This window comes from Bos javanicus, chromosome 6 (assembly GCF_032452875.1).
Source record: "Bos javanicus breed banteng chromosome 6, ARS-OSU_banteng_1.0, whole genome shotgun sequence".
NCBI classification, from domain to species: domain Eukaryota; kingdom Metazoa; phylum Chordata; class Mammalia; order Artiodactyla; family Bovidae; genus Bos; species Bos javanicus.
The window spans coordinates 36813038-36836044 of NC_083873.1; the positions used below are offsets into that span (position 1 = coordinate 36813038).

The 23007-nt window shown below is 39.0% G+C and overlaps 1 protein-coding gene across 8 annotated transcripts in view; it reads left to right on the top strand.

Annotated features, from left to right (window-relative positions):
* The window catches only part of ABCG2 (ATP binding cassette subfamily G member 2 (JR blood group)), a 128443-nt gene that overhangs the window by 61249 nt on the left and 44187 nt on the right, over positions 1 to 23007 (top strand). For 7 of the 8 annotated variants that reach the window (XM_061419717.1, XM_061419720.1, XM_061419721.1 and 4 more), the window contains one exon: positions 21185 to 21403. In XM_061419717.1, the coding sequence (XP_061275701.1) occupies positions 21195 to 21403 (209 nt within the window). In that variant the 5' untranslated portion in view covers positions 21185 to 21194. Of the gene's footprint in view, positions 1 to 21184; positions 21404 to 22419; positions 22477 to 23007 lie in introns of those variants that run through there. The other variant, XM_061419724.1, reaches the window with a different exon arrangement.

The following is a 23007-nucleotide window of genomic DNA, read 5'->3' on the forward strand; positions in this document are numbered from 1 at the left end:
TTTAGAATCGTTCTGATCCATTTCTCCTTTTCATAACATAGGGAGACTGTTATATGTCTTTCTAGAATATATCATATGATACTAATAGTTACCCCAAGTAAACATATGTACTTGAGAAACCTAAAGTAGTAGGCTAACTGTAGTAAAAACCCAATAGTATCATTTCAGTTATCTCTTCAATCTAATAGTACTGTTATTATCATGCCAGACCATTCACTGCTTCCTCTGGAATCTAAGCTATGAGTATAATCCATTTGACATGTGCAATGTTGTTTTATACCCAGCTATTACTAGCAACCTAGGGCCAGGTGACTCATTACATTGCTACAGTGTATGTGCTGATTAGCTCTTTCCTCGAGCTACAAGCTATTCCTTGTGTTCTGATTTCATACTTAGATATATACCTACCCTCTCCCCCAGTGAGATATGTTCTATCTAGCCTCCTAGAAGTACTCCTTACCCAGAAGTAAATTCAAGTGGTTTAAATTTTTCAACAAAAATAAAATTGCTCTTCTCTCCCTCTATAATATGAGAAACTAGAAAAAGAGCTCTTTGGTGCATTAGTCTTTATAAAACAATGCTTTTCCAAATATATACAGCTGTGGCTGGGTTGCATCGGTCTTGATAAGGAAGTTTTAAAGAACAAAGATGGCAGTTTAATATTACACTAGCATTATAAACATTGAAAAATATTGGGGTTATTTTTTTTTAATTTTTAATTTTGAAATCATTTTTAGACTTACTTAAATGTTGTAGAAAATGGTACAGAGAGTTCCTATAACATCTTATGTAACTATAGTACCACTGTTAAAACTAAACTATAAACTTACTTGGATTTCATCAGCTTTCCACTATCTTTTTTTCTATTCAGGATCCAGCCTCAGAGCTCACATTGCATCTGATTTTTGTATATCCTTAATTTCCTTCAAACTATGACAGCTCTTCAACCTTCTATTGTTTTTCCTGATCTTGACACTTATAATGAATACTGTTCAGTTATTTTGTAGAATGTCTTGCAATTAATACTGGATATTTTCTCATGATTAGATTGAAGTTATGCATTTTAGGAAGAAATTGGAGAAGGAAATGGCAACCCACTCCAGTATTCTTGCCTGGAAAATCCCATGGATGGAGAAGCCTGGCAGGCTACTGTCCATGGGGTGGCAAAGAGTCAGACAGGACTGAGCAACTTCACTTTCACTAGAAGTAATCCCAGTGCATCATATCAGGGGTACATGATGTCTTATTACTGATGTAAACTGATGTAAACTTTGGTTAAGAGCCGTTTGTCAGGTCCCTGATGGTTATCATTTTTTCCCTTTGTATTTAATATATATCATGGGAGAGAAACTTGGGCCTTGCAAATGTCCTGTTTCTCCTTAAGTCCTTATTCACTAGTTTTAGTCCATTGGTGGAACTGGATGCACATGGTACTGTGTTGTTCTAACAGTGATTTAAAGATTGTTTCTCATTACTTCTCTTTATTAATGAGAATTTTATAAGGAAGAGCTGTTCCTTCATTTTTTTATTCAACTGTATGAATATAGACTCATGGATATTTATTTTATTGTATAGGTTATAATTGAATACAGTCATTATTTAATTGCTGATCAAATGGTTCCACCATTGGCCACTGGGAGCTCTTCTTTCAGGTTGGCTCCTGTGCCCTTTTGATGTACCCCCTCCCCATCCTCCCTTTTGAAAAAGCATTTCCTTGCTTTCTGGTATCATGAAATGCTCCAGGCTGATTTTTCTATTTTCCATGCCCCGACCCTTGCATCAACCATTTTTCCAAGGCACTCTGGTTCCTTGTTTTAGAGGCTGTTATTATCAGAAACCAAGATCTGGGTACTAGGTGTGTTACTGAAGTTGCTTTGAACTTTTTAAGTTTCATAGATTTGTGACTTAGCAAATACATCTCTATAGGAGGAGTGATGCCTTAAATTTCAAAGACTCTAGAGACCATAGTTGCCAATTTGCATTCAGTCTCTTATGGGAAAGAAATACAATTGGAAGGGCTAGAATTTTAAAAGTTCCCAGTTTTTCTCAAATGAAGACCTGTAAGTGTTTATAAAACAAACAGAATAAACACATTAATTTTTATTTACTCAGGCTCTGATAAGAAATTAGCTTGTTACTTACTGAATGTATGTGAAGGGGAGATATGCATAGATCATGTCTTTCAGAAATGCAAAATGTCTTTAAATGAATTGTGAGATCCTGGCCTCCACTTCCCCACACAACAAAGACTTCTGGGTAAGTCTTTGAGCCTACTTTCTCATTCTGAAAAGAAAGGTTTTAGGCAAGATTTTCATTTCTCTTGACTCTTAGTGGGCTCAGAGGACCCTTTAATATCCAGAAATTTTGGACCCTTTCTCTATATTTTAGGTATAATTTAGTGTGTGTTTATTGGTTCACTGGTTAAAAAGATTCAGTTTAATTTCATATCTAATTTATGTTAATCATGCCAACTTACTTTTAATATTGAAATTTACTCAGTTAAACTTTATTTTAATCTAAGCCAGTCCGGACCATGTACAGAAGTCTTTTCTAAGAGTTCCATTTCCACAAACCTTCTTTAACTTTCTTTTTACTGATAGGTTTTGTCCTATGCTTTTCCTTTCTCTCTCTCTAGGATAAAATTACTTTCTTTTCCCTCAACAAATTGTATTTTCATTTCTTATACCTTTTTTCCTTTCATGCAAGATGTTTTCCTTACCAATTTTAGTTGTCTCAATTACATACATTAACCAGAATTCTAACTTTTTAAAAACCTCAATTTCTAGTGAAAACTAAGAAGTATGCAATTATAAACTGTAGATTTTTCAATTATTATTCTGTAGATTGTCAAAATCACAAATACTGTTTATGATTTCTAAAAAATGTGTGGTTTTTTAATGAAAATTTTTCAATGTGATATTTTTATTAGTAGACCTAAATATCTTCTCTGTAAAAAGGCAGCTTATGTTGAGTAATTACTGTTTCAGTATCTTATTTTATTTGGGAATGATCTAGATATTTAAACGGAGAAGAACATGGCAACCCACTCCAGTATTCTTGCTTAGAGAATCCCATGGACAGAGGAGCCTGGTGGGCTGCTGTCCATGGGGTTGCACAGAGTCGGACACAACTGAAGCAACTTAGCATGCATGCATGCACTGGAGAAGGAAATGGCAACCCACTCCAGTGTTCTTGCCTGGAGAATCCCAGGGATGGAGGAGCCTGGTGGGCTGCTGTCTGTGGGGTCACACAGTCGGACACGACTGAAGCAACTTAGCAGCAGCAGCAGCGGCAGCAGATATTTCATAATTTCCATCATTTAATTTAATTTAGCAAAACTATAAATATTAAGTCACCTAAAATCTGGAGAAATTATTTTTAAGTAGACAAACCATAAGACATAATTATTCTTAAAGAATTTACCTCAAAATTGTTACTCCGTTTATATCTGTTGAATTATAGTTATGTTTAGATTACCATGAAAACTAATGAGACATTACACAAAATAAGCCATCATTTCAAGATATTTTTCTTGAAAATTTTATAACAGAGATAGTATGACCTATTTAACTTTTGGTAAACCTAGGTGCAATAAAAGTAAGAATGGTCTGTATTCATTAAACCAACAAATTTAAACTTTAAAACTGATTCAGTTCAGTTCAATTCGGTCGCTCAGTCGTGTCTGACTCTTTGTGACCCCGTGAATCGCAGCACGCCAGGCCTCCCTGTCCATCACCAACTCCCGGAGTTCACTCAGACTCACGTCCATTGAGTCAGTGATGCCATCCAGCCATCTCATCCTCTGTCATCCCCTTCTCCTCCTGCCCCCAATCCCTCCCAGCATCAGAGTCTTTTCCAATGAGTCAACTCTTCGCATGAGGTGGGCCAAAGTACTGGAGTTTCAGCTTTAGCATCATTCCTTCCAAAGAAATCCTAGGGCTGATCTCCTTCAGAATGGACTGGTTGGATCTCCTTGCAGTCCAAGGGACTCTCAAGAGTCTTCTCCAACACCATAGTTCAAAACCATCAATTCTTTGGCACTCAGCTTTCTTCACAGTCCAACTCTCACATCCATACATGACCACAGGAAAAACCATAGCCTTGACTAGACGGATCTTTGTTAGCAAAGTAATGTCTTTGCTTTTCAATATGCTATCTAGGTTGATCATAACTTTCCTTCCAAGGAGTAAGCATCTTTTAATTTCATGGCTGCAGTCACCATCTGCAGTGATTTTGGAGCCCCAAAAAAGAAAGCCTGACACTGTTTCCACTGTTTCCCCATCTATTTCCCATGAAGTGACTGGACCAGATGCCATGATCTTTGTTTTCTGAATGTTAAGTTTTAAGCCAACTATTTCACTCTCCTCTTTCACCTTCATCAAGAGGCTTTTGAGTTCCTCTTCACTTTCTGCCATAAGGGTGGTGTCATCTGCATATCTGAGGTTATTGATATTTCTCCCGGCAATCTTGATTCCAGCTTGTGCTTCTTCCAGCCCAACATTTCTCATGATGTACTCTGCATATAAGTTAAATAAGCAGGGTGACAATGTACAGCCTTGACGTACTCCTTTTCCTATTTGGAACCAGTCTGTTGTTCCATGTCCAGTTCTAACTGTTGCTTCCTGACCTGCATACAAATTTCTCAAAAGGCAAAACTGATTATTAGTATAATATTGACTATTACCCAGATCACAAGAACTTGAAATTTATTTGGGTTGGCTTTCTTTTAAGTAACTTAATTAAAAAAAATTTTTTTTTTCAATATTTTTAATTTTTTGGCCAAGCCCTGCAGCATGTGGGATCTTAATTTGCTGACCAGGGATCATCCTAGGCCCCTTGTCAGTGAGCATGTAGAGTCCTAACCACTGGACTGCCAGGCAATTTGCAGGCTAGTTTTTTATTATATTTTAAAAATATCAATTTGTAAGTGATTACTTTGTCAACAAAGGTCCGTCTAGTCAAGGCTATGGTTTTTCCAGTAGTCATGTATGGATATGAGAGTTGGACTATAAAGAAAGCTGATCGCAGAGGAATTGATGCTTTTGAACTATGGTGTTGGAGAAGACTCTTGAGAGTCCCTTGGACTGCAAGAGTTCCAACCAGTCCATCCTAAAGGAGATCAGTCCTGGGTGTTCATTGGAAGGAATGATGCTAAAGCTGAAACTCCAGTACTTTGGCCACCTGATGCGAAGAGCTGACTTGTTGGAAAAGACCCCCTGATGCTGGGAAAGATTGAAGGTGGGAGGAGAAGTGGACGACAGAGGATGAGATGGTTGGATGACATCATGGACTCAGTGGACATGAGTTTGGCTAAACTACGGAAGTTGGTGATGGACAGGGAGGCCTAGCATGCTGCAGTCCATGGGGTTGCAAAGAGTCAGACACGACTAAGCAAATGAACTGAACTTTTACATCAGTTAAATATAGCTTTTTTATATGTGTAATTTTGATAATATTATCTGGAGTTAGGAACATATCATATGTATAATGTACACATAGAAATATAAAAAGGCATAACTAGAGACCTCATAACTTCATTTGAAAACTTAGTTATGTATCAGTTATTGCATTATAAATTTACTAGTTTATAAATAACAATTTGAATAAGTTAAATATATTTGCTCAGATGACTAAAGCTTTTCACTGTTTGTGAAGAATATTTTAAAGTTTGTATTTGTCCTTGATAAATCCTGAAGGAGGCTGTGAATTAGATTTGATGAGGGATGCTTTCTAGCAGTTTGAGTTCAGGAAAGCCTGTTTCTCTCTCTTTCTCTCTTTCTTTTTTTTTTTGGTGCAGGTTCTACCTGATTGAGCTAATTCAGCTCAGTCTTAGGTCCTTGTGGGATATACTTATGTTTCTGATATGTAGAGATTTGTAAGACAAGACAGTTGCTTTTAATTCCTCAGAGAACTGGTCTGCCACCTATGTGGTACTGAAAGATTGATTTGCCCAACTACATTTTCTTTATTTGCTTCTTTATATCAGTAAAAAGATTTCCAACTACAGTGAAAATCAAGAGTTATATGTTCTAGAACTTTAGGGTTCAGTTTATCCTGCTTTCCAAACTTTGCACAAGCCATTCAATAAAGGCCCTCTTTTTTGAGTATACAAATTAAACCCAGAGCAGTTCACTCTAGGGGCTAAAAGTCTTCATTATTTTTATTAACTCCTGAATATTAGCCCCCAGTTTTATTTCATATTGTATGGGCTCAGGTAACCCTATTGATTTTCCTTAGTGTGTTTAATCAATGTTGCCTGAGGGGCAGATTTATAGCCCTATCTTACACCAGGCAAGGGAGACCTAAGTTTATTCCATAATATAATTGGCAGAAGAGATTTAACCATCTTATATAAAGCCCATTTAAACATACCAACTTTTATAAACATTCATCTCAATTCTCTCAGCTCTTATATCTGTAATTTTAACCTCCATTAAGTCCCCATCAACCTGTCTTGGTCTTACACAGAGTCCCAGAAACGTTTCTTTTTATCTCTCTGACCACGTTATCTATCTATATAAAAGGCTTTGGGTTTCCCAGCCGAGGGGTTGAGCCAAGGGACTCAGGCCTTTCGTTGATATTTTAACTTGATTAATTGGCCTAACTGTTGCCCCAAGCAATTGAATTTTCTAGCAGCCTTTTAAATATGTATATGTTTTGCTGTGCTTAATTTTGCTCAGTGTGTCTGACTCTTTGCAACCCCATGGAATGTAGCCCACCAGGCTCCTCTGGCCATGGGGATTCTCCGGGCCAGAATACTGGAGTGGGTTGCCAGGCCCTCCTCCAGGGTATCTTCCTAACCCAGGGATCAAACCCAGGTCTCCTGCATCGTAGGCAGATTCTTTACTGTCTGAGCCACCAGGGAAGCCCAAACTGGGGTAAATAGAGTGGACTTGTTTGGGGTTCTTTAATGATGGGGACTGATAGGGAGTCCCTTTGGCCATCCAACCTTAGCATTGTATCAAAATGTTTGTTTTGATACATTTATTTATTGGTTTATTTATCCCATTTCTTAACCATCTAAAGATTTTTACTGTTTTGGAACAAGTCCCTTTAAAATTTCTACCTTGTTGGGAAGATGTCTCTAGACTTTCTCTGCAGTTTTTTCTTATTCCTGTTAATCAACCTGACTTAACAATCTAATGCTTTTATTAGCATCTGTAAGACCCGTTGAGGGGAAATTGACCATAGATTTAGTTTCCCAAACTTTTTTTGTTGTTGCTCTTTGTTCGTTTAAACTAAGGGAGTTATTAAGGTTAGCCATTATATTTTTTTGTATCCAGTTTCTACATTGGTCTTTTCATAGGTGCCAGTAATCCAGCTGTTAATAGTGAGAGTTCTCTAAAAATTTCCCAGTTTAGAAGTTTCTTCAATTTTAATCTCCATTGTCTGGCCATTGTCAGAGCTCTGATAACACAGGGAGGAAAAAAATGTCTTACGATCAGGTATATCTGATATATATCAGATATATATATATTTATATCTCAAAGACACAGTGGGAGAAATGCTAGTTCCTCCTTTGAAAAGTTTTTTGTTCCTTTAAGGTCAGAATTCCGAGAAGATGTTTATCAAGCTGGCTTTTCCTAGTTGCACACACGCACACAAAAATTAACTTTGGAGTGTTAAAAGAACCCACATTTGGTCCTTTTTAAGGTGAGATTTCCTTTAATTCCCAACAAAGCAGGTACTTGTAGGAATAAATTCTGTACATACATAATAAAGTCTTCCCAGCGTCTCTCAACTGTGGTAATCCAGTTTTCAACTGAGCAAAATCTTTCCATTGTCAATTCATCTGGGATAACCCAGGTACCTCTTCTTGAAATTAAGTTCAAGGAAAATCTGCTCCAGCGAGGATTTTATTCACCACCAAATAAAACTAAGGATAATCAGCCAATAGTGGAGATCCAGGACCCAGAAGAGACTTACCTAAATTCATATGGACTCTGAGGAGGTGGCTAGGCACAAGAGGTCTTTGCTGGTACCAAGGCTCCAGATTCTTGAAGAGTTCGGGTGAGGGAGAGAAGTCTGCTCTGGGTCCCTTTGTCGCTAACTAAAGCGGTCGACTGAAGAAAAATGCATAACCTAAAAGTTGCAAGTTAAGTTTTATTTGAGGATCTTACTGAGGAATGTGGTTCAGGAGACAGCCTCTCAGATCACTCTGAGGAACTGCTCCAAAGACAAAAGAATAAGGGAGTAGCCAGGATATTTAGGAGATTTTGCTGAAACGAAAAACAACAACAGGAAAAACCAAACCATGTAGTCAAACATCAAAGATAGTCACAAAAAATAGACATTACTAGTTAATGATTTTAGTGCTTTTCTGTATGAGAAGATACAAGACTCTGGGCTCGTTGTAATTATTCCTTAGATATGCATCTTAACTTATCTAGGGCCAGTGCCCAGAACACACAATGCTTCCTTTTTTTCTCTATCCTAATTTCTCCTCAGCTGTACCTGGGGGGTTTGGGGAATGCGACTGCAGTGGCTAATGGCTTGATCCTTGTTTACTGGATTAAGAGGCAACATCCTTTGTTTACTAGAATGGCAGGCAACGTTCCCTGTCCACGTCCACGTCTGTCAGTTTCCTCTTGAATGTAAATGAGTGTGAATGTAAATGTAAAATGAATATAAAATGTAAATGAGTTTCCATGGACCTGAAGCTGGACCATTACTATACTTGCCCTTGTTTTCCCTTAATTGGGCAGATTTGGGGGAGGTTGAGAGTGAGATTGCTTTGGAATGGGGCAAACAGTAGAGAGTCATTATAAAACTCCCATTGGCTGTGACCTTGCTGTGGGAATAGGTGCCTTTTGCTTGTTGGAATGCTGGATCTTCCTTGCTCTACCAGTCCCACTCTCTTGTGGATAAAGGCTGCACACCAAGGGTAACCGGCATCCTAAGATATATATCTGAATACACTCTTCCTTAGAAACCAGATAATGTTTTTACATACAGTTTCAGAGTGCTTGTTTTGTGTCTGGTGTTGTATTTAAGAGGCTTCCCTGGTGGCTCAGATGGTAAAGAATATGCCTGTAGTGCAGGACCTAGCTGTCATAGGTAGGACAGTGTCCACATCTTGGCTCTTGAATGACTACAGTAGCCTCTATGTAGTCTCCCTGCTCTGCTCCTGTCTCCAGCACCCCCACCCCCACCCCCAAGTCAGAGTGATCTTTTTAAACATAATTAGATTATGTTATTCCTCCACCGAGAAGCCAAGCAAAGTTCTTACAGTGGCCTGAGGTATGGACACTGCCAGAATTGACCTGAACCTCTGACTTCATATCCTATGCTCTCCCTCCCTCTGCTTCAGTCCCCTTGGCCGTGCTATTCCTCAGGCTAGCACTTGATCTTGGCATCACAACTCCAGAGAGCCACCCTCAGGTTTCTGCTCAAAGACCTCATTGGGAAGGCCTTCCCTGACTTCATTTCCTCCTTCACTTTTATTTTTTTCTCTTTAGCACTGCTGACTCTGACGTTTTTCATCAAAAGGAAAAAGGAATAGGAGTTAGGGACATACCCCCATGCAGTCAAAAATCCATTATAACTTTTGACTCCTCCAAAACTTAACACATATTTTATATGTTATATGCATATCTACATATATTTTATCATTGATGACATATCTAACTTTCTTGGTTTTTTTCAATATTTCAAATTTTTTCAAATTGTTGCAAATCTTGAAAAAAAAAATCTCCCAATATATTTATTGAAAAGAAATCCACAATATAAGTGGACCTGCACAGTTCAAATCTGTTTGTTCAAGGTATGGCCAAACGCAAGTTCATATGCTCGACACACAGTAAGGCCAAACTGAAACACTGGAGTTTGGAACAGAGAAAGGTTTATTGCAAGGACCAAGGAAAGAGAATGGGCGGCTGTACTCAAAAGATGTGAACTCTCTGATGGTTTTCAGGAAAGTGTTTTTATAGGCAAAATTTGGGGTGAGGGCTGCAGGGTGTGTGACTTCTGATTGGTTGGTGATGAGTTAGCATGGTGGTGTTTCAGAAATCTTGTGCTCAGCCTGAAGTTACTGTTGTCCATCCTGGTGGGGGCCTTAATTCCTATAGAAAAACTCAAAGATATTGTAATGTATATCCCTTGAGGGGGAACCAGGACCCTGCTCGTTGGCTATCCTATTGTTTCTTGACTGCCTTTCCTTGGTTTCTGCAATTCCTTCACTCTTCTAATTAGCAACCATTTGAATCTGCCCTTTGAAACTCAGGGAAGGTCTGAGAAACTGAAATTTTTTCCCTGCAAACAAGAAATGGGATACAGAGAGACTTTTGTATGCAAGAGGGCCACACAGGGTCCTGCCAGGTTTCAAGGGTCAGTTATAGTTGCATTAGGTACACTTGTATCTATTTAAAGAGAGGATTAGGATTAAAAGGAGGGACCTCCCTGGTGGTCAAGTGATTAAAACTCTGCCTTCTAATGTAGGGGGTGTGAGTTCAGTCCCTGGTCAGGGAACTAAGAACCCAGATGTCTCAGGGTGCGGCCAAAAAGTAAAAAAATAGTAATAATAAAAAAATTTTTTTTAAAGATTAAATTAAAAAAGGGACAGGAAACAGATCTATGGTTGTCATGGGCTGGGGTGGGAGAGGGAATTTCTTTGGGATGATAGAAATGGTCTTTGTCCTACTTTTCATGATTACATGTCTGTATACATCTTCAAAGTCCAAAAACTGTACTTAAAGAGGATGTTTGATGGTCTACAACACTGTTTACTATTGACACGTTTTGAATAAACATGACAAAAAACAGAGATTAGGCTGAACCATGAGTAGAGTTGGTGTTATGTTGGAAGGAATGTTATATGTACCAAAACGTTCCCCCTCTTGTTTGTTATCTATTCCTTTTTCCTCTGTGTTTTGTGTGTGTTAGTCACTCAGTTGTGCCCGACTCTTTGTGACCCCGTGTACTGTAGCCCACCAGGCTCCTCTGTCCGTGGGATTCTCCAGACAAGACTATCAGAGTGGGTTGTCATTTCCTTCACTAGGGGATTTTCCTAACACAGGGATCAAACCCGGGTCTTTACCATCTGAGCCATAAGTCACCAATTCTCCGTGGATCCCTCACTGGTCTTACTGCGTATCTCCTCAGTGCAGGAAGGACGGGGATCTGTAGAATGAGGGAGGAGATGGCTGAGGGGACCTGTGGAGCTTCCAAAGTCAAGTCTTAGCTCCCTACAGGGCATACGTCACTCTCTGATGAGCTTTGCTGCCTCTCCAGCCTGATTTTCTTACTGCCCTTTCCCCAAAGCTGAACTTTAATATAATGAACTTACCAACTAAAAAAAGTCACAACCTAAAAGTTGAGGCTTATGTTGCATTTGGTGGGAATTTTTAGGACTTCAGGACCGGGAGGCAACATTTCAAGTAGCCTTGAGAGAACTGCTCTGAGGAGGCAGGGTGGAGGAGTCAGGTTATATAGACCTTGGCAACGAAGGACAGGTAGTCTGAACATCAAAAGTATTTTTGTGAATTAAAGAAAACCAGCTATCTCAAGTTAAGGAATTTAGCACTTTTCTGTATATGGCAAGATGCAAGCCTCTGAGCTCACTGAAGTCTTTCCTTTCCTATGTATCTCAGCTATCTGGGGCCAGTATCTTGTGGTTTTTCACATCCTGAGTTCTCCTGGGCTCCCCATAGGGAGTGGCTGCAGCCTGAAGGCTGCCAGATCTTGCTGGTATTCTTCTCCTTCCTGGGTGCCCTGGAGGGCTGGGATCACTGGTGACTGTGACCTCATTGTTTACTGATATGGCAGGAAGTACTCCATTTCTCAAACAGCATGCATTTCCCAAAGCAATCTCTTTCAGTTTAATGATTTTGCTTTTCTTTACTAGGTCAACTTTCTTTTCTCTTCTCTCCTTCCTATATAACTGGTTAGTCTCCTTTAGTAGGCCACTTCTAACCACTGTGACCCCCACCCCCACCCGCCCTGCCCCAAGCCATGTATTCCCTGAGAGATGAATCTGGTCTTAATCCCTCAAGTAATTTTGAAGCTCTAGGCAAAGGGGTAGGGAAGGACATTCCTGGCTGGAAATTCTGCTTTGAAACAGGATAATTATATTTTCTCTCAACTCCACCTGGGTTAATACAGTGAGTTTTTAGGGGGTATTCATTAAGTTTTGTCCTTACCTTCCACAAGGTCCAGGTGAAATCTTTGGTGGTATTTGTGTCCTTTCTAATTTGTACATATAGTTTACTAATCCTGGCAGAATTTAACTTCTGTAGATGACCTCTCTAAATAGGGTGGTTAGTGACTTCCTCTTGTTTGTGCTCACAATATCTTTATGAAGCTACTTTGCTTAATACAGGGGTGTGGCATATTGTAATTTAGTCTTTCATTCAGCGGGAATAATTGAGAATATGATATGAGTGACCCCAAAGGATACAAGGGCTTCCCTGGTGGCTCAGAGGTTAAAGCGTCTGCCTGGAATGCAGTAGACCCGAGTTCGATACCTGGGTCGGGAAGATCCCCTGGAGAAGGAAATGGCAACCCACTCTAGTACTCTTGCCTGGAGAATCCCATGGAGGGAGGAGCCTGGTAGGCTACAGTCCATGAGGTCGCAAAGAGTCGGACACAACTGACCGACTTCACTTTACTTAAAGGATACAAAATTGATGGACATTAGGTCCCTGCTCTTACAACAGACATGTGGGCAAATTTTTAGTTTGCAAATGCATATATGGCTTTCTGAAATGGCAGGTTTGCAATAAAGTCCAAAGGAGATAACTTTAAAATATCATGATTTTACTTATAATTTGGGAGATAGCTGAAGGCCAAAAGGGCATGAGAAGAATGTTCCTGCACTGTGAGCTAGGGCTAGAAAAAACATTTTAATGATAATTTGCTTGATGAGCTGTGATCCAAATACTGGTCATACATTGTTAGATAAAGCTTTGTGACTATTATTAGAAAGCTTTGGAGGGTGGCTGGAAGGTCTATAGTTCATTTAAACTTATTATTTTTCTTTCATCAGCCCACCTTCAGTATTTGAAATTTGGAATAAAGTAGTCTGAAATTTACCATGAAAATGCTATGAAATTTATGTTATTGTTAGGGAACCATTAATTGCCCACTTTGGCCGGGCATGATAATAATTGCTTGCCTGAGTTGCCTCACAATAGGAGGTCCTGGTAAAGAAGGAGGTACTACCTCCAAAAAGTAACAGGAAAGAGTTCAGATCAGATCAGTCGCTCAGTCGTGTCCGACTCTTTGCGACCCCATGAATTGCAGCACGCCAGGCCTCCCTGTCCATCACCAACTCCCGGAGTTCACTCAGACTCACATCCATTGAGTCAGTGATGCCATCCAGCCATCTCATCCTCTGTCGTCCTCTTCTCCTCTTGCCCCCAATCCCTCCCAGCATCAGAGTCTTTTCCAATGAGTCAACTCTTCACATGAGGTGGCCAAAGTACTGGAGTTTCAGCTTTAGCATCATTCCTCCCAAAGAGATCCCAGGGCTGATCGCCTTCAGAATGGACTGGTTGGATCTCCTTGCAGTCCAAGGGACTCTCAAGAGTCTTCTCCAACACCACAGTTCAAAAGCATCAGTTCTTCGGCGCTCAGCCTTCTTCACAGTCCAACTCTCACATCCATACATGACCACAGGAAAAACCATAGCCTTGACAAGACGAACCTTTGTTGGCAAAGTAATGTCTCTGCTTTTGAATATGCTATCTAGGTTGGTCATAACTTTCCTTTCAAGGAGTAAGCGTCTTTTAATTTCATGGCTGCAGTCACCATCTGCAGTGATTTTGGAGTCCAGAAAAATAAAGTCTGATACTGTTTCCACTGTTTCCCCGTCTATTTCCCATGAAGTGATGGGACCGGATGCCATGATCTTCGTTTTCTGAATGTTGAGCTTTAAGCCAACTTTTTCACTCTCCACTTCACCTTCAGGAAAGAGTTCAGGAGGGGCCAAAAGGAGAAGGGAGGAGTCAATATATCTTACCAACCTCCCAGAATCCTTCTCGCTGAAATCCATCTTGGCTGAGAGATGTATGCGCCATCAGGGAGGACCCTGAGTCAGAATGATTGGCCAGAGACAACCTGGAAACCAACCCCATTACCATAAACGCGGAGACTCTGAGCCATGTGGTGGAGCAGTTCTCCTGGGTTCCCTTCCCCTGCTGCTCTCCGCTGAGGCACCCCTCTCTAATAAAGTCTTTTGCTTTGTCAGTTCGTATATCTCCTTGGACCATTCATTTCTTAGTGTTAGACAAGAGCTCACTCTTGGGCCCTATAAGGGGGTCCCCTTCCTGCACTCAGTAGTAAAAAATGTTTTGATAAAATGTGAATTCTGTTTGGGGACCAGATACTTCAGGGATTCATCTTGTTTGTTTTACTTGAGGAAAGTGATTTAATTCAATTTAGCTATTGTTCAAAAGACAGTTCTAAAATAATGGAAGCATTGCCTTTTTTCAGCCATTGTATATATGATCATTTTATAGATTTGTTATGCTTAACCTGAAACATATAGCACTGTCCTATTTTTGAAATAAATATAATATCTGTTTCTCTCTCTTTAGTCACTAAGTCGTGTCCAACTCTTGAGACCCCATGGACTGTAGCCTGCCAGGCTCCTCTGTCCATGGGATTCTCCGGGCAATAACACTGGAGTGGGTTGCCATTTCCTTCTCTAGGGGATCTTCCCAACCCAGGAATCGAACCCAGGTCTCCTGCATTGCAGGCAGAGTCTTTACTGACTGAGCTATAAATGTAGTATAGTTTTATGATATTTTGAAATCTAAGAATGAATTTGATAATAGCATATAGCAAGTATTTTTTTTTTTTTGATGCAGGATGAATATGGGAGTGCTTGGGGTGTCCTCATAGTGTTCAAGTATATGTGTCTTTTATGGGGTTATAAAATTGACTGTTTATAAAGTAACCCAAGAATGAGAAAATACATTTTTAAAAAGTAAACACTTTAGACCTGTGTTGTCCTATATGGTAACTATTAACCACGTGTGGCTATTTAAGTATAAGTGAGTAAGTTAAATAACATAAAACATTCACCAGCTATATTTCAAGTGCTGAGTAGCAGCCATATGTGTCTGGTGGACAGCACTATTTTATTATCCCTATGCGTATTAATAAAGAACATGGAAAGGAGCACAGGCACTTTTCCATCTGACCTCTGATTATCTTGAACTCAAGAGAATCACTTCTTGGGCCTTATTTACAGCCTTTTTACACATAAGAAACCAGATTACCATCTATAAGATCAGTGGTTGTGTAACTTGTGAGAATGAAGGGAATTGGTAATTTTATTTTGTGTGTGTGTGGGGGGCGGCCGGGGGCCTGTGCTGCTAAGCATGAAGGATCTTAATTCCCTAACCAGGGATTGAATCCATGCCTCCTGCAGTGGAAGCACAAAGTCCTAACCACTGTACCATCAGGGAATTCCAGGGAGTTGGTAATTTTTATCTTGTCAAGTTATATATCTCTTAGCTGGTGCTCCCTAATCTCCACTATTTTAAACATATCCTCAGCACTCAGTCCTTGATAAATCCTTCTCTTAGCTATAGAGGAGGGGAGAAAAAAGTTTTCATTACCGGGCCCATTCCTGTGTCTCACTGTTAGCGTGTCTCACTGTTTTTCTGCAGTAGCCTCCTAACGCCCTTGCTTCCACACTTGTCTCACAGTAGCAGCTAGAGTGATTTTTAAAAAACACAGTTAAGATCACGAGCCTTTCCTGCTTGAAAGGCCTCAGCGGCTTCTCTTGGACTATACAGACCTTCCGCAATGGTATTTCTTCCTGTCTGTCTGTCTGACCTCGTTCTTTGTGCCGCCCTCCCCAGATCACTCTGCTGCAGCACTGTGGGGGCCTTGAGTGCCAGATCGTTTCCTTGACCTGAAGACATCAGCCCTCTGACTCCAACGCTGCAGTGCCAATGTCAACACTGGATGTTTGCTCCAGGGTGGAACTGTTAGATCAGAGATGATGTGAAAACCCATTAATGGATAGAGGACTCTTTAAACTTCAGGGATTTATTGTGGAAGTTACAACTCAGATTTTGAGTTCCTTTTCTAACAATGTTCAAAACTATCCTGCTTCTATTTCTGTTTGTTCATAAGTTTTGTAGCAGTCACCTGACAGTGACCCAAGAAGCCTAATTCCTTGTCAGGGTAGCGAGGTCTGGGCATCACAGTAAATAGCTGAAGAAGGTGTGTTTACCCAGCATGTCCTCTTGGCTATGAGGCAGAGTGTCACTTTTGCTATTATTATCCCTAGGGGAAAAAAAAGTAAGAAGAAGGCCTGAACTCTTGACCTGAGGCTGCTCTGGCTTCTACCAGCAGGTGCAATATTTACAGCTATGGACAGCTGTCTGGCTGAGGACTTTAGAACTGAACTCTACTTTTATTACCTGTGTGCAATTTCTATTGACTTATGTACTCTGTTTATAGTAGACTGTCTGATTAAGAGTATGATAAAGAGTAAGATAGAGAAAAATGGTATTTTTTTTTTTTAAGCGAGTCCTATATTATTGAATTCTGCAATAGGGAGCAGAATTATATATGGTTGAGTGTGTGGGCTTCAAAGGCAGCAGGCCTATTTTGGCTTTTTTTTTCAATTAACTAATTTATTTTAATTGGAGGATAATTACTTTATAGTATTATGATGGCTTTTTTCATATATCAACCTGAATCGGCTACAGGTATATGTGTCGCCCCCATCCTGATCCCTCCTCCCACCTCCCTCCCCACCCTATCCCTCTGGGTTGTCCCAGAGCACTGGCTTTGGGTGCCTGGCTTCATGCGTTGAACTTGCACTGGTCATCTGTTTTACATATGGTAATGTACTTGCTTCAATGCTATTCTCTTAAATCATCCCACTCTTGCCTTCTCCCACTGAGTCTAAAAGTCCATTCAAAAGTGGTATTTTTAATGCAAGTTATCATTCTTATAATAGATATACCAGTGTCTATGGAAGAAGACTTTCCAAAAAAGTAAAAATGTACCTCATTAGTTAGAAAACAAGAAGAAGAGAGGAAAGGTGACAAAGGTAGACACAGGTAGAAAAGAGATAGCTGGAAAGGGGGAAAGAATCTCCTTATTCAAAACCGCTCAGTCACGTATGGAAGACTGTTCCAGCTGGTGAAAAGATAATCAGGCCAGTTAACAGGGCAGGCTGGTTCAGGCGAGTTGTATGAAGCCATTTGGATGCTGCTTGTATTTTTAAAGTCTTTGAAGTGGGTCTCAGATTCAGAAAACGATTTAGCACATGCTCTGGAAGCTGAACTAAACTGGAAGCAAGGAAGCAGCAACAAGGGGGGAAGTTGATTTTTGTCATAGGGAAATCTAGATGTGGTGTATATATGTATATCTGTAGGGAAAGATTAATGTTTACTTAGAGACAGTTACTTTCAGTGATTCCTCTAAAAACCCAGGATACTGGGATAAACCCAGTATCTGGATAAACCCAGTATACTGTATACAGTATACCCAGGATACTGTATAAACTGGAGACTTGAGTACTTGAGGTTAATATGGTGCTGAGATGTGTGTTTTTAAAATTTTGTTATCATTCCTATAAGTTTTTTGTTTCATCTTAGAGTAATATATTGTTTCATATTGGTGTTAGAAATAAGTTTGGTTTTTGGTATAATGTGCTTCAGCTGGATGGTGTACTTCAGTTATGCCTGCTCATCTCTTGATTTGTGACACATGAATTACTAAGACCCTGTACTAAGCATCTCCTATTCCTAAGCACCTCCTAGCAATGTGAATTACTAACTTAATCCTATCACAGTGAAGACGAACTCAGTATGCACATACTTCTAGAATTGTGATTGTATTTATCTGTTCTCTATCTTGGATGGATGGATGGGTATGGATGATCTTTCTTGGGTACTATAGTTCCAGTTGGTGCCTTTTATTAACAGAAAATCTCACAAAGATTTTGTATTAATGTTTGTCTTGAGCCAATGGCCTATTTAAATTTAGGTGGGATGTTATTTGATTCTCTTAATGAGCCTTGTGGAATAGGAAATGACAACCCACTTTGGTATTCTTGACTAGAAAATTCTATGGGCAGAGGAGCCTGGCAGGCTACATTCCATGGGTCGCAAAGAGTTGGACAGACTGACCACACACACACACACACACACACACACAGAGCCTTGGGAGATTGTTAGAAAGTGTCCTTACGCACACACGCACACACACACACAGCCTTGGGAGAGTGTTAGAAAGTGTCCTTGGAGCCTGAACATCAAATGGGGAATGGCAAGAGAAGCAATTGCTCATGTCAGGCTAGTATAGTTTGGCTTTTGAAGACATGGGGGATGGCTTGAGAAGTTTACAAAGTCAATATGCAAGGTCTCTATAGTTATTTGTACCTTGAGCCTTCTCTTTCACTGCTTTCAGAGAGTAGGGCTTGAGCTAGTTATTACCATTCATTGTGCTCACAGATTAAAACTAGGCTCTTTTAATTTCCTGGGTGCCAGTCTATAAGTGGTTTCCTACTTTTGCAGTTTCCAAAGTGGAATATGTTTTAAATGTGATAACAGTAGAGCAGTTTCCGGCTATAGGAAGAATTACAGATTATTTTGATTTGGGGGAAGTTCTACTATGATATGCTCAGGTGTGTGTGGTTTTCTTATGCATATCCTGTCTTGGTGTTCCTGGAGCTCCTTCAGTCTGTGGCTTGATACCTTCAGTTTTGGAAAATGCTTGGCCAGTATTTCTTCAAACACTGATTCTGCTTCATTTTTATTTTCTCTTTTTCAGGTCTCCAGTTACATGTATGCCAGATCTTTTTCATCACATTTCATATGTTTCTTAGCTCTTTTATGTAGTTAAAAAAAAAAAAAGCTACTTCTTCATTCTCTTCAGTCTGAAGTTTTTTGTTTCTTTTCCATGCTGATAATTTTCATACACTCTTCAATCTGGATGTTTTCTACATGGAAGTCTGTCAGTTCACTAATTCTTTCCCAGTCTGTGTCTAAACTGCTATTAAACTCATCTACTGATTTTTTAAAAACTATTGATTAGTTCTTTGGTGATAGCCTATCTTTTCATTTATTTTCTTAGACATATTACTCAGTTATTTTAACGCAGATGTCTGATGACTCCAACGTGCAATACTTACGGGTCTACTTCTATTTTCTTGTTTTGGAACATTAGGTCTTATTTTCTGGCGTGCTTGGTAATTTTTGATTGAAAATTTGGATGATGATGACTTTGGAATAGATTTAAATTTCTTTTAGCAAAATATGAGTGGATCACATTGCTTGAGTAAAGGCTGGTCTGCTTCTAGGTTGCTCATATTTTCAGGTCATAGCCCTACTGGTACGATCTCAAAAACTTGGTGTTTTCAACTGGTAAACTCACAGCTCCAAACTTTGTCTTCCTGTTAATGAGCTGCTACTGCTGCTAAGTCACGTCAGTTGTGTCTGACTCTGCGACCCCATAGACGGCAGCCCACCAGGCTCCTCCATCCCTGGGATTCTCCGGGCAAGAACACTGGAGTGGGCTGCCATTTCCTTCTCCAATGCATGAAAGTGGAAAGTGAAAATGAAGTCGCTCAGTCGTGTCTGACTCTTAGTGATCCCATGGACTGCAGCCTACCAGGCTCCTCCATCCATGGGAGTTTCCAGGCAAGAGTACTGGAGTGGGTGGCCAGTGCCTTCTCCGCCTATTAATGAGATGCTACTTAAATATATTCATTCAGCTTTTGAGCAGCTTCTTTCTGCCTGGTTTTTCTGGGTTTTGCCCCATGTATGTGTAATTTGCCTCAAGAATGCTGGGCATGGAATGCTTCATCTTTTCTCTTTTCCAGAATTTTAGATACTTAAGTCCTGGCTGCTTTGGTTACACCCATCAGAAAACATTCTTCAAAGAGCTGCATCTTGTATTTTGTCTGCTTCTACAGTTGTCCTTAGGAGGATGATTGGTTTGGACAAGCTACTCTACAGTAGCCAGAGAGAAAGTTCTTCATTGATTACTTTGATTTTTAAGAATTAAAACCAAGTTTATGGAAGTTTCATTTTTCAAAGCTATTGCACAAGCTGTTAAGTTCACCTTAAGATCCTACTCTAAATCCTTATAAAGGGGCCTTTTCTAACTTGTTAAATGAAATATTTTAAACTTCATTTATAAATTTAATACTCACTTGTTGTTTTAAATTCTTTAACTACTTAACTCTTGGTTTGATCTTCTCAATCATTTTTATACATAATTCTAAACCTTCCTAGAATTTATATGTTGCCCATTAAGAAAATGAGTTTATCATTCCAAACAATTTTGGAGTTTGTCTTCTTAGTTGATTAAAGGAACATAGCAACCAGAGATGTAAAGTCAGGAGCTTTAAATTCAAAGAAATGTCTCTTGTCACTGACTGCTTGGCCACCCCGCTTTTTGTAATATCTATGTCATACACTCAAATAAGAATGGAGTGATGGTGATCATGTAGCCTGTCCCTGATCTTGAGTCATATTAATAATATATTTTTTAAGTCAGCTCTAACTCCCATTTATCTTTTGCTGTTTCATGAGTTTTGAGTAATTTTCATACTCTCCCTATTTACTTGTTAGATGTTTAATTGACATCTAATTGGAGTTTATATATTCGGAGTTGTGTCTGCCTCCCTAATGTAGGTTCCAAGCTTGTTATTGTTGTTGTGATATGGCCTATTCATTGGAAATGGAGCTGCTTATTGCATTGAAGTTTAAAATGGACTTGTTTTAAAATTTTAAAAATACATTTAATTGTATTAAATATAGCCAAACTATTTTTACTTAAACATGTTATCAATATAAAATGACCAATAAGGCATTTTACATTAAACTTTTTTTGATTTCTAAAATTTTTAACAAATTGAAATAATTGACATAATAACATTAGTTTCAGGTGTACAACATAATGACATAATATTTGTATATTTTGTGAAGTGATCACCAAAATAAACCTAGTTAATATCCATCACACACAAAAGTCACACATTTTTTTCTTCTTATGGTGAGGACTTTTAAGATCTCTCTTGGCCACTTTCAAATATACAATACAGTATTATTACCTATAGTTACTGTGCCACACATTATATCCCCAGGTCTTATTTATTTTATAACTGGAAGTTTGTACCAAAGCAGTTTTGTTTTAAGTGTATTGTTAACTACTGTTTACAGTCTCATTTACCTGTACTATCAACTTATTGTTGCTTTTCCCTCCACAGGAAGGCGGAAATGCTCAAAATGTCTTCCAATAGTTACGAGGTTTCTATCCCAATGTCAAAAAAACTCAACGGCATTCCAGAGACAACCTCTAAGGACCTGCAGACATTAACTGAAGGAGCTGTGTTAAGTTTTCATAACATCTGCTATCGAGTAAAAGTGAAGACTGGCTTTCTACTTTGTCGGAAAACAATTGAGAAAGAAATACTAGCAAATATCAAGTATGTGCTTGAACTTTTATTTAAGTAGGTTCATTGACATGCAGATTTTGGCAGGTTTTGCTTATTGCACATAAAGGTGTGCGAGTCTATACAGATATATAGACACATGCTTTCATTTCATTTGACTAAACTAGCAGTGAAAGGGTTGGATCACATGTTAAGTATATATAAATATAAGACTATAAACTAAGTCTAAGATAGAAACTATACTTAGCTTAGGTTATGCAGTTGAAGTCCAAAGTGATAAGAGAATTTAGGATCCAAATTAATATTTAATTATAGTTTAGAATCCAAGTTAATACAAAACTTTGATTCTTCATTCTCTTCATCCAGCAACTAATGCATTAAATGGTGGCAAAGTGGGCAATAGAGTAGGAAGAAAATGAGCACTTAGTATCTACTGGGTCCCAAGATATCTTTTTCATATATCATAGCCTTTAGGGTTTTACTGTTTTTCTGAATTCTAGAAAATATGAGCTGGATTCTTCCTCTCTGTGGAGTGGAAAGTGCATCTGGGTTTGCTTAGATAGCACAGCCTATGTGTTTTGTTAATTTTTTGTTTAATAGGGGAATAATTATTCCTAGATAAAGCAAACAGCTTTTTCTGGCTTTCTAAGACTGGAGGAATGGTTTATTAAGAACCCTTTGGCCAGGTACGGCTACAAACCTGTATGGAATCAGATGCTTCTCACGTTTTCTTAGTGCGTTATATGCGACTGTGGTCTTTTCTATTACTGGCAGCCGACTGCTTCCAGAGGGCTAGAAAATGACAAATAGGGGAGAGAATTTAGGGATGAGGGTTGGGAAAAAACATGAGGGATCTAAAATTGATTAGGTTGCCAGAAGGCAATAAATTTTTCTCTATGCAATAACACAGATTATACCACCTTCTTATGTTGAGAAACTCTGTGTATCGGGAGAGGAATAATTGATGAAAAGCTTTTATCTTCTGTTCCATATCTAGACTAGCGTTGACTGACCTTTCTGTAAAGCTTACTTTTTTTTTTTTTTGGTAGAGCATAATAATCAAGAAAAAAGCTGGTCATTTCAGATTTTGTGCTGATAAGTGGAAGGTAACAAATGATTTGAATATGTACAGGTTGGTAAAATATACACTGCTCCAGGGTACATTTACCTTGCTTATGCTTTAAAGGTAGTAAATTAGTAACTTGATATACTAAAAGCGTCATCTGCTCAAGCCTTCATAATGTTTTTATGGTTCAGTGGTGTGCATTTTAGCAACAGATGAGTTCATCCTTACATGCATTCCTAGGTTCATAAAAACTCAGTCAAATCTTGTAATCATTTCAAATTTTACAGTTAAAAGGATACAAGGTTGTTTTTGTTTTTTTCTTGCTTGCTCACACTACTGGTTTAGGCAGTAGTGTCTTTTATGTTCTCCCTATCTGCTAGCTTCAACTAAGTAGAGTTTCTGGGATGTGGGAAAGGGTGCTCTGATTTATCTCATATTTGATTCATGTTTGATAGCACCATCAGCATTCAAAATAGTAACTGTGTTCCAGAAAAGCTGATGAGGATCTTGATTTTTTGTTTTTCCTTTGGACATTTTATAATCTCACCTGTAGAATCAATATAGACTCTCA